We start from the raw sequence: 13304 nt of genomic DNA on the forward strand, positions 1-13304 counted from the left end.
TTTAATGTTCTTTTATAATATTTGATTAACTGATGAAGACCGTTAAAAATGGTTGAAAACGTTTTTATGTTATTAAATATTTATTGCTGGATAGATAAAGGTGGTATTTATTTTAGCAACTAACATTTTATTTCTGGATATTAACAATAAAAGTATCTGTTTATTTTGTTTTTATTAAACAATTTCTCTGAGTTATAATTCTTATAGACTGTTAAAAAATTTTTATGGACTAACGTCTGTTCATGGAGTAGCAGTCGAGAAACACTCTTTCAAATTGCTAATATTAATTTATAAATTTATTTATAAAAATATAAATTAAAAATTTTAAATTGTATTTATGTAATAATCAGAAATCATTTAATATTTCAGCTTGAAAAATATGTTTCTGTATCAAAGTTGAAGTACTATTTTGCTGTTGACACTGCTTATGTAGCCAAGAAGTTAGGATTACTGTTTTTTCCTTTTACACATAGTGTAAGTTGTCTTATAGTATAATTTATAGAGATTAAGATATGTAATTTTATTTTTATCTCATAGAACTTTACTGTACAGGTTGAAACATTGATTTAAAGTAGATAGTAAGTTATTGATTCCTGTTAGAAAATATCAAAAATTAACTGTACCTCAGTTGTATTTGTCAAAATTACAGATGAACTGTATTGTCAAATGTATTGTTATATTAAACTGGTTCTAAATCATGAATCTCTAAAATTTTCAGGACATCAGTAAATCAAAAATAAAATTATTAATAAAAAGTTATCCAAACTAACCTAAGTTACTTTAATATACATGTATAACTGGAAAGTTGGAAACGAAAAGACATATAAAAATTTCAGCACATTAAGTGCAATAAACAAATTGACATATAAACAAAATTAACCTAATTGAATAAGTAATGAAATATCAGTAGATTTTTTTTCACTGGATTAAAATAATCCAATAAAGACTAAAGTCCAGTAAAATATTTTAAAGCTAGAAAAAATGTTGAATGTTTAATTTTTCTACAGAATGAAATTCATTAAACAATATATGTTGCAATAATGAATTTTATTTTACAGTATTTTAAGACATGATGTTTAGTTGATTTTATTCTAGAGAAGAAATTAAAGATATGCAATGTGCTTTTAATTTGCAAGAATATTTTTGTTTAAAAAATTAATTAATTATACAAATAAAATACTTTATATTTTATAATATACAGTAAGTCCTCTACTTACGAACTTAATCCATTCGTAGTGGTCGTTCGCAAGTCAAAAAGTTTGTAACTCGAAAAGACGATGTTTGGCGCAAAATCTCAAATACAACGTTGTTTTTACAATTATGCAATGTTTCGGCTACTTGAATAATGTTGAATTACGATTGCTAAAGGAAAGTATAAATTTAAATCAATCACATGTACATTATTTATTAAAATTACTCATTTAAAACAACTATAAATGTACATATGTATGTACTGTAAATGTTCTTAACGTAAAACTTCAAAAATAAACTTGACTGTACATAAAAAATAACCAACTGCACTTTAATAGTAAACAAATGACGCCACACACGATTGACACATGACTACAGTCCAAACTCAACTAAGAGCCTCTCACGCTCGTGTTAACCCGCCATCTGTCGGCTTTGTTCGTAACTTCGAAAGTTCGTATGTCCAGTTCGTATGTTTGTGAGTAGAGGACTGCTTGTATATGTTATTGGTTTCTATGTTATTTGATTCTCACTCAAAATAGGATTGCAGATTAGTGGATTTTTTAAGTGGATTGAAGCCAAGAAGAGTAATTTAAGATGGTTTAGAAGCATCTCAATGTAGTTCAGGGCCATACCATGCTATGATACAGAAAGGCGGCACCATAAGGGAGCGGCATAAGCAGAATTTAAGGGGCGGCATTTCAAAGACTTACATCATACTGAGAAAATCTACTGCATGGCCCTGATGTAGTTTGATAGTGTGTCTCAAAAGATAACAAAGATGTAAACCTTAACTTCAGTATAACATAAGAAAGAGAATGACTAACATGGTATTAGCTGCATATATAGGAGAAGATGAAGTACAAATCACTTTTGAACAGACTAGACTCTTACATCATACTTCAGAACTTACACATTTGAGACATTTGGAAGCATTGGAAATTTATAGATCAGTGATTCCAAACTTTTTGAGCCATCATCCCTTTGATTTCACAAAGTTATACCCAATGTCCCTAACCTAATTTCTCTTGTGTGAGAAAGACTTGGAAATATTTGTAGGAAAACTTCTTTATGAACCTCATATTTTGTGTCCTTACATACACTGTTCTCAACATCTGGAAACCATTAAATGCAATGTTTCTTCTTACCCGTTTTAACAGAGGAAAGGGAAAGGTTCTTGGTGATTCCTGCCTTTGTCCTATGATCACCATTCAGTATTGTGTCTCCAGCACTTCCCAACACCCACTTGCTTTTTTTGTCCCTCTAGATTTACTCACTGTCCACAAGAGGGAAATAGCATCCATTTTAGGAACCACTGATATAGATTAAGGAAAACAAGGCCATCAACTTTAAAGAAAGTGACACACTTTCCACTGCATGGCTGGCATACATTGATCTTCCCCAAGACCTATGATCCTTTCATGCGTGTCAATTAAACTCAACATTTAAATTTTTTGTGTACTCATTTAAAAATTGTAAATACTAAAATTCACACTTTTCTTTCACTTTCCAGCATTTACTGATCAGTGAATACTGGAAAGTGAAAGGAAGTGTGTGAATTTTAGTATTTAGAAGATAGTTCCACCTTTAGAATTAACAAATTTAAAAATTGTATTCATTTTTTTTCCAATTTTGGACATCTATTCTTGGTTTAAATTTTGCTTATACAATTTTAAAGGTATTCTATTCTGTTTATGTTCCATTTTACCTGATGACATTTATTTTGGACAAATGAAAATGGTTTTAATAGTAAAGTTTGATGATTTTAATTGGCTTTTTCTCTGGTGTGTGTGTGGTAATTGTGCTAAATATGACCAATTTGATTTGGTGTGATAATCTGGCATATTTTGATTGATTTATATCAAGTTGTAAAGATGAAAGATGTTTTGGAAAAAACTTCATTAATTAACAATTAACTCAACAAAGATTACAGTTCAGCCTAGTAGGTAATTACCATCAATATCAATAGCTTCTTGCCACCTTTGCTGCAAACTTTCATTCACATGAGCATAGAATGACGGGTTTTTCTGTGAAGAAAGTCTTGAGTTTCAGGTATTATTAATGAACTGTATATTGGAATATGGTTATTCAGGACATGAAATAAATTGTAGTCAGTTGGTGCCATGTTTGGGCCATATGATAGACAGGTAGAACCTCCTGGCTTGGACTGGTCGGTCATCTTTGCTCTAATGTGTTGTCATGGCATTGGACTTTGTCAATTTTTGGACGAAGTTCTTTGATTTTGGTGTTCAAATTATCCAGGATTTTTCGGTAGAGTTCTTTCATGACAGTAATGTCAGTTGGAAGCAGCTCCATTGTGTTGATGCCAAACAAATGAGGATTATTGCCTTCTGCATTATCAGTCCTTTGACACTTACAATGGCTGGTTAACCTTTGTTCGCTCGTGAACATTTTAACAAATGCTTTGTAGACAAGATTGTGAGCTTTCATCGCATTTTAACTAGTTTTGAAGTGAATAGGGCAAGAGCATGCAAATTTTTTTACAGCACAGTTTTTTCAAATGTTTAATATTGTCAGACAATGCAAATATGTCTATTTCCAATGAAATATGTGATGAAATGTCCTTTCATTATTCTATTTTATATATACACACCAAACATTTTAGAACATTTATTTTTTTCCAGTCATTTCTAGAAAATCAAAATGCCTAAATTTCACATTTACAACCTGATATAAACAAGACAAAAAAGATATTTTTTAAATTATAGAAGTCTAATTTATTTTGACGCTAGCATTTTTAGACCTTTAGCTGTATTCACAGATGTAAGATGTTGAAACTTTAAACTTAGTTATCAGGAGTCACAGCAGTGACTCCCCACCAAGTAAAAATGTCACTGACTGACTTGACTGACTATATGTACAGGAATCAGAATTGCTGATTTTCAGGGATTGATTTTTCCACCTCCAAACACTTTGAGTAATTCCAAATATCTTGTACAAAAGAAAATTGTTTTCTTAGGTAGTGTGCAAAATTTCAAGATTTTCCGTGATGCAGTTGCTGAAAAATATAAGCAATCGAAGAGTGCAATTACCAAAAAAAGCTGTATTTTCTTCTTCTTCATCCCGCACTGTAGATGCTCATAAAGAAAAAACTACTAGATGTAGAAAACTTAAATTTTAAACTTAAGTCTTTCTGATATCAGTGAGGTACTTGTGAAACTTCCGGGTCAATAGGTCAAAGTTTACAGGGGTTTTCCATAGAGCTATTTCAGTTTTACGGCTTAATTTTATGGTTATAAGGATAAAATTGCATGGAAACAAATGAATTTTATTCAAAATGTTACTCTGAATTACAAAAGCTCAAATTTATGCCAATTAAAACTTTTTATACTAATTTTTCTAAATGATGTATTGAAAGCGTCTGTTGACAGTGAGTTCATTTGGCAAAGCATTTGGTCGGCAGTATGTTCAGTCGCCGAGTGCTGACCGAATTGTACGTCGTCATCTTATGTCTTGACATAATAGTACAATTATTAAACAAAAATAATTGATATCCAAACAAAAACATCTGAGATATAAAAAAAATTATGTGAAGTAAATATTTGTGACAATTTAGACAACAGTCAAAAATTTTTCTTAGGAGTTTTTCTTTAGTAAAGATAAGCTGGTGTGAGCCTGCAGACCTGAGAGCAGGCTTGAGCTAATTTCACGCAAAATTACAATTTTGTAATTTAATTTCTTAATGCAATTGTTAGAAAAAAACATCGCACAAGAACAGATTGAATGACGTTCTCCATAAACAAATGGAGAGAAATTTTAACAAGATGAGTAGTAGTGGTTTGACACATACTAATCACAAAGTTGTCGAGTAAATTAAATTTGTTGTATTTATAAGTAATTTTTTAGATGTTTTATTACCAATATTGTCGCAAAGTTTTATTATTAATAATAATGAAATTAATTTCAATAGTGGTTTGACACATACTAATCACAAAATTGTCGAGTAAATAAGACATTAAAGTTTTTTCAAAAGTGAGTGGTAATTTGAGATAATATAACACTGAATTTATTTTGAAAATTTTTTTATTTTCACATTACATGAATACAGTTTGTCTAATACAGTTTATTTAAGTGTTTCCAGTTTTTCCTTCAGTTTATCTAAAGCAAGACATATTTCTGCAAGTAAGAACAGCAATATATTTTTGCAGTTGCGAGCAATATAATTTAATTTTTAATATTTTATAATGTGAGACCAAGAAAGTTGACATTGGAAATCGTCGATAAATTGTTGGTCAAGTTTTTGGTAGCAAGAAACAAAATTCCAGTTTAGGTCGTCATCTAATTTGCATAAAGTTGTGGTTTTTAATTGTTGGTATTTTAAAATTTTTTTAATATCAAACCTATGCATGAAGATGACAATAAAATTATCCGAAATATATATAGTCGGCTTGCCGTATGGTATCACAATGTGGATTAGTCTCTGTAAACCTTGTAGACTGGTAGACTTATCTCACAGCAGACTGGTCATGCATTTGTAGTCTGTTTGAAAAAATAAAAATAGTTTGCTGACCAGTCTGCTGTGAGATAAGTCTACCAGTCTACAAGGTTTACAGAGACTAATCCACATTGTTATCTGAAAGAGTTTGAAATTCCACAACTTTATTCCAATAAAGATGGTCTGAGAAATTGGTTAGAAATTGTTGGTATCTAATTGCTGGTATTGGCAAATTAAATCCCATTTTGCATAATCAATATGTAGTATGATAAACGGACGGTGAATTTGTAATTTTTCCATACGTACTCCCAATTTAATTTATCCACAAATTCTGCAATGAATGTGTTAGATAAATTGTGTCGCTGTCTGATGATATCCCAATCAACATAATTTTTAAAATGACAAATAGTACGTTCTTCTAAGGGTGAAGACGAGAAAGCTTCCTAGTCGATGGGGGGTTGTGAATTGTCTACAAAGAAATAAACAATTCTTTTATATTGTGAGATCCCAGGGGAAGTAAGAGGAAGTCGTTTCTTCCTTTCCGGTGACGGTCGTGGACCCGCTTACTTATCAAGGATGGCAGTTACATTGATGGTGCGTTACGCGTTACACGAGTGGAGGAAGTCAGTGGGACTGACAATAAGGTGTAACTGACAGTCGAGTAAAGACACCATTTTTAACAACAAACAATATTTATTGGAATACATCTAAGGAATGAGTACAATCGCAAAATTGTGAGAGAGAAGGGGGAGAGAGAGAGTTTACAAGATCAGTTTCATACCTCTTCCTTTAATTCTGTGGAAGATGGATTCGTCCAATATCCAAGTAAAAATAAGTCACACTTATACTTCAGTTCTGAAAGCAAGTTATCCAAAGTAGGCACAAAACTTCTTGACTTTGACAACCGGCACTAAGCACACTGCTTGAAAGATGACTAGCAAATCCCCTGCTGAGGAGAGGGGGAAGAAGTGGGTGAGAAATTATGTCATGAGACCGATTGTTTAGACGTTAAGTGTCATTGGGATTAAAACAATTGATAGTATTGGTCGGTAACGGTAAACTTTATGTTTCGACTGCGTGAGAACGTTTATCTTTTTATAGAGGGGGTTATTAAAATCCCACGAATTCTGAAGCTCGTTTATGAGTCATTCGGGGGGGATACTTCAGAAAATCCAACGGATCCCAGATTTCACAAAATTATTTGTTTATTTGAATACAGATTTAAAATTGAGTACAAAATAATACTTGAGTACATATACAAAATAATATTCAAGTGCATAGTTGAGTACATATATAAAATAATACAGATTTAAATTGATTACAATTTTTGAGAAAAGGCAATTTCGGTACAGAAGCCTTTTTCATTTCTGTCAGTGATGCCTAATGAATCTGTTTCTAAAAAGTTGGATGCATGATTTTTTCAAAAATTATTTGCACGATAGTCGTTCCACCTTCAAAAATAACAATTTCTTGTCCGAAATTATACATCGTGACTCCAATGTTTCCACGATAGTTGCAATCGACAACTTCCACATTTATTATAATGTTATACAGAGATAAAGAAGATTTTGGAGCTATTCTAGCATAACAGATATTTGGCATTTCAATAGCCAGATCTGTAATTTTTTCTTTTTGTTCATTTGAGTTAATTTCAAAGCCATTAACACAAAATATATCATATCTAACTGCTCTCATAGAAGCCTTTTTCGGGATTTTAGCAGTTTCTGATAATTTTTTAATATATACAAATTCTAGAAAATAAAATATTTAACTGTTATTACATTTCATACAGTCACATCTTATAAAATATTTGTTGAATATTGGTAATGTTATTTTATCATTTATTATGAAAAATTTACATTCATATGTTTCATTGGTTAATGTAACCCTTGGTGCCAAGATGGCGGTGCTTCCGGTAATCTCAATCCATGTGTTGTGAGGTAATAGCAATAGAGGGAGATATCATGTAATTTACTGACATAATATGTAATGACGTTTAATGTGATGTAAAAAAAGAATGTGAAAGATTAAGCAAATTTGTAAAATATGACGTGGTAGACAGCAAGTTTTTCGTGGAAATATGCAAATTAAACCAGTAGGTAGACGATACTGACAGTGTTGTGTTGTATCTATAGTGGAATTTTTGATTTTTATTTTTTCAATAGTTTTCCATAAAAAGTTAAAAAGGTAAATATATTGTTCTTAAATGATAGTATTTGTGAATTTGATATAAATAACAACTAATTCGGATAATTTTATTGTCATCTTCATGCATAGGTTTGATATTAAAAAAATTTTAAAATACCAACAATTAAAAACCACAACTTTATGCAAATTAGATGACGACCTAAACTGGAATTTTGTTTCTTGCTACCAAAAACTTGACCAACAATTTATCGACGATTTCCAATGTCAACTTTCTTGGTCTCACATTATAAAATATTAAAAATTAAATTATATTGCTCGCAACTGCAAAAATATATTGCTGTTCTTACTTGCAGAAATATGTCTTGCTTTAGATAAACTGAAGGAAAAACTGGAAACACTTAAATAAACTGTATTAGACAAACTGTATTCATGTAATGTGAAAATAAAAAAATTTTCAAAATAAATTCAGTGTTATATTATCTCAAATTACCACTCACTTTTGAAAAAACTTTAATGTCTTATTTACTCGACAATTTTGTGATTAGTATGTGTCAAACCACTATTGAAATTAATTTCATTATTATTAATAATAAAACTTTGCGACAATATTGGTAATAAAACATCTGAAAAATTACTTATAAATACAACAAATTTAATTTACTCGACAATTTTGTGATTAGTATATGTCAAACCACTACTACTAAGATGTCAAAAAGAAAACATCTCATTGTGAAAGAGGGACAGCTGCAATTAAATGTCATCAAAGTCAATGGAAGCAACTTATGCTTGCACGTGGGAATTAACCTTTGACTCCATCAACAGTTGATCATGTGATCGTTTTCCCAGTTCAATAGCATAAAAGGAGGAGATACTGAAGTTCTGGGTGTTCGTCCAATACAAAGTCAAAAGGAAGGTGTTCAGCCCAAACAACGTCTGAAGGAAGATCACTCCACACCCAGAAGTTAATTAGTGCCAAGGGAAGATGACGACAAGGTGCCCAGTTTAATGGATATTCGTGAACGGACAGCCCCGGCCCATGCAAGTTGCCAAAGAGAAGACTCCCATACACCAATCCATCAGTTTCGAATTCCTCTCTCTTCAATTGAATGATTGTCATTTAATCGATTAATGAATATGGAGGTACCAGTAGATTATTGTAAACTCTCTCTCTGCGACTTTAGCGCCCAAATTAGGTCCATAGGTCAACACTTGCCTTGTGAGCTTGAATAGAAACCTTTTGCCACTCCACTCGAAGGGAGTATATGTAATCGCATCTAATTGCATATTCTGTAGAAATTAGCCTAATTAATAGAATTGTATCATAGGGTTAGTTATATAATAAACTTTTATTTTATTTGTTAAACTTGTCTGCTGTCTATTTGACCAAAAGAACACCCGTCGACTTACCCATGCAACCTCCCCACTCAAAGTTTAGCCCTCCTAACACCATCCGACCAGACACGGAGATCGGGCTTTACCAGCCCGTGCCGGCAAGTGGTGAGAAGGGATTAACCCAGTGGCCCTCAGCATATCCCACACTTGGCATTTGGAGGTAAAATGTAGAAAACAAAAATACAAATAAAAATATTGTGAGTACCGCTCCAATTGCCAAGCTTGTCTTTACCAAAGAAAAACTGCTAAAATAAATTTTGACTGTCATCTAAGTTGTCATAAATTTTTACTTGGCGTAATTTTTATACATCAGATATTTTTGTTTGGATTGAGTACATCCAGAAAATGTCTCAAAATCTTTGTTTTATCAATTTTTGAATTTAGAAATTTTAAAAAATGGCTTAAATTATTCTATTGAATGATTTATTTTTATGAAATACGAATTTATTTATTCTTATTATCATTGAAAGTTTAAGAATTTATTTAATTTGTTATGCATTAAAAGAGTGGCTTTACATGAATTTGTTAAAGTAATTTAAGTAACAAAGAATATGATGACTGTTTAAGAATCAATTTCTTTAAAAAGATCTTTCTTTTTAAAAAATAATTGATGAAACTTCACAGTTAAGAACGATAAGTTCAACCGTTGTTATTTTATCTGGACCACATTTCATCAGAGAAAGACTACTGGGTTTTATCTTTGCACCCAAAATGCATAGTAAAATAAAGAACAACAATCTTTTGGTCTAACTTGCACCCCTCATCAGGTGTTACATTTCTTTTTTTTACATTTAGACATTCAGTTACAAGGTGTTAATGTTTGTCCCCTCGTCTCTGATGAAATGCGGTCCAGATAAAATAACAATGGTTGAACTTATCATTCTTAACTGTGAAGTTTCATCAATTATTTTTTAAAAAGAAAGATTTTTTTAAAGAAATTGATTTTTAAACAATATAAAGAAGCCACACCATTGATATTACATATCTGTTACTTATAGAATATGATGACTGTTATTAAATTTAATTTCAGAATGAGTATGCCTTTTATTTTTTAGGATTGGACTGTGCATTATAACCAAGACGAACCTATTCAACCTAGATATGACGTTAATGCTCCCGATCTTTATATACCATGTAAGTGGAAATGAGAAAATACGATTATTATTATTATTATTATGTGCTTTGTATGATAAGTTGTTAACAAAAAACAAAAGAATTACTGTATTTACTCACATATAGGATGAGGTGTGACAAAATGTATTAATAAATGTAATTTTCTTTAATTCTAATTTTATTTCATTTAATCACAAGTAAAATATCAAATGAACATAAATGTACACATTGTCCCGGAAAAAATGACTAGCATTTTAAACTCTAAGGAAAAATCTCATAAAATCGACAACATAATTTGTTCACGTAAAGTTGGACGGTCAGGAACCTTTTTGTGCCAATTCTTAACAGTCGAATCCACTCTCCGTCGATTACACTTACGAGTTTCTCCGAATTCTGGTTTCTGAATAATCATCCGTTTTCACGTGAGAATAGATTAAAACTTATATTGGGGTTCCCATGTGATTTTGAAATTTCAATCTGGAATTAAATTCAAAAGCTTTGCTTTTCCTACTGCTATTCATCTTTACTCCTGACAATATACAAGAACGATTCAAACGACCCAGATAAAATACTTACATTTAAATACAGGAGGGTAAGCATCTGATAAAAAATGCAAAAACACAAAGAATCTTTTGCTCAGTGATGTAGGAATTTGAAGCTGTGATAAATGAATAAAAACCTCATCTTATATGTGAGTAAATGCAGTATAAATGATTGTAAATTGCATCTTTGACATAAGATGCAACATGTTTTGTGTTAAAATAGTTTTCTTGTTCTTTTAATAATATAATATATTATGTCATTAAGCTAATTAAAAAATGTAATTAAACTGTGACGGTTAAATTAAGTTCTTAGAGGGCTTTACAAATGCCTTTTTTCATAGTTGACACGAGTTGGGTATGAAAGAAGGCAGGCTTTGCCATCCCCAGTCTCCATTGCAGTTGTGGATGGTAAAGGACAGTATTTGATGTACAAGTTAAACTTCAGAAATTTTCATAGTTTATATGTGAAAATTTCCAAAGTTTGTCTCAGACAAACAACTTGATGCCTAAATGCAAATTCCAGCATTTCGCATTTAGGTGTCAAGTTGTTTGTTTAGTATACAGTTTCAGTTTGTGTGCCAGTTTTTTATGTATGGTTTGACTCGGACTCATATCCTTTGTGGAGATAGGATGTCAGACTTTGGTATATGTCCGTTTCTGTTTTCAGCTGTTTTGTGATAACAAAATACATAAAGAAATAAAATTTTTGACTAAGTTTAAGAATAAATCTGATTACTTTCCAGTGTTGATTTTAATTCTTCTAATGTATGAATTTTTTTAAAATATAATTCTTTACAAGAGAATAAACTTTAATTGTTATTAAGATCAATCAAATTTATTTATAGATTAAATCTCAATATTTTTGTATTTTTATTCGTTACAGCAATGGCTTTTGTGACGTACGTTCTGACTGCTGGATATATATTAGGAATGCAAAATAGGTTTGTTAGAAATATGATAAAATGCAAAAAATGCACAATTTTAATTCGAGAAATAACGAAGTTTCTGTCCATTGTCTTTACAGGTTTACTCCCGAACAACTCGGAATGCAAGCCAGTTCGGTCTTAGTGTGGCTGATATGTGAAATTTTAATTATTATGCTCTGTTTATACATTTTCAACATATCTTCAACATTAAAGATATTTGATTGGTTTGCCTTTTGTAGTTATAAATTTGTATGGTAAGCAAGCTCTGAGATTTTATTTTTAACAATTTGAGTTATAAATATATATTTATTTCGTTTACTATTTTCTAGTATGATAGTAGCTTTGTTAGCTAGTATTCTCTTCAAAACTATAGGATATATTGCTGTTCTTCTTTACAGTAGTCTGTCTCTTGGTTATTTTCTGGTGAGTGCATTTGTTCATATATTTTTATAATTTTCTTAGATTTATTCTAAAATTATTTTTCTTTTTCGTAGCTTAAAACACTTCACGTATCGATTTTGGCTCACTCGAGTTCTGGTCATTATGCAGGAAGTAGCAGAATGAGCACGTACGTTCTGCTCGGCATCTGCATCGTACAGCCGATCATGATGTACTGGCTAACGTACCACCTTGTCAACACTTATGTGCCATCGTGAAAACTAATTTTTGCCACCAACCAGAAGCTGAAAACATTTTGATTGATTAAAGCGAGTTATATTGAATTGGTCAAAGAGCACTTTGTATGAAAAACGTCATTAAAGGAAATCTTTTACTAATTCAAAATTAATTGAAAATGTAGTTTTCTCAATTTTTATAAATCAAATAAATCACGTTTCTTGTAATAACCAGTGTTATTTTTACATGAGATTCTCAAAAAGTACTTCCAAGTTGTATTTTCCCAAGAAATGTTCAGTTAAATTATAAATATCTGTGGCATTAAAATATAAGATGTGATAACAAAATTACAACATAGGCCTACAAATAAAATTTTAAGAAGTTTCTATAGATAAAACTTCATTTTGGATATTGCAAAATCTATGATAAATCTTTAAAATACAATAATTTTCTATTCACAATATCGTCATTCCGTGGGAGTAGTGTCCACTGGAATCTGATGCTATTTTTTGCTATCCTATCTCACCATTTGTAGAGCACAGTGAACCAGCTCCTGAATATTATTTCTACACCATTCCTTGTGTGGTCTGCCTCTCTTATTTGTCACCTCTGTGATTCACAACATAATTAAACATTTTGTATAGTTTTTGTGAATCCAGGATGCTGTTTTTTGTTCTTATTCTATATTTTATAATCTTAAATTATTATGGTTGAATGTTTCATCCAATAATTCAATATCCAAAGGTTAACAATGACAAATATTAACTACAGTACATTTTTATTGCACATGCATTTCAGAATAGCATAACATTTCAATATCTCTTGTGCTACAAATTAACTAGTAATGTATAACACTTCCATCACCAAATACTTTTACTTCAACGTTAATTTCCAATTTTACACATCCTCAAACTGACTAATTCT

The 13304-nt window shown here is 30.9% G+C and overlaps 1 protein-coding gene across 1 annotated transcript in view; it reads left to right on the top strand.

Moving 5' to 3' along the window:
* The window catches only part of Yif1 (Yip1d-interacting factor 1), a 56097-nt gene extending 43538 nt beyond the window's left edge, over window positions 1–12559 (top strand). The window contains exons 4-9 of the mRNA XM_067277378.1: window positions 370–474; window positions 10240–10318; window positions 11723–11780; window positions 11864–12019; window positions 12095–12188; window positions 12260–12559. Of these exons, the coding sequence (XP_067133479.1) occupies window positions 370–474; window positions 10240–10318; window positions 11723–11780; window positions 11864–12019; window positions 12095–12188; window positions 12260–12421 (654 nt within the window). The 3' untranslated portion in view covers window positions 12422–12559. The remainder of the gene's footprint in view (window positions 1–369; window positions 475–10239; window positions 10319–11722; window positions 11781–11863; window positions 12020–12094; window positions 12189–12259) is intronic.
* The last annotated feature ends 745 nt before the right edge of the window (window positions 12560–13304 follow it).

The sequence above is a fragment of the Centruroides vittatus genome, unplaced genomic scaffold (assembly GCF_030686945.1).
Source record: "Centruroides vittatus isolate TY-2023 unplaced genomic scaffold, ASM3068694v2 contig_743, whole genome shotgun sequence".
Classification (NCBI taxonomy): domain Eukaryota; kingdom Metazoa; phylum Arthropoda; class Arachnida; order Scorpiones; family Buthidae; genus Centruroides; species Centruroides vittatus.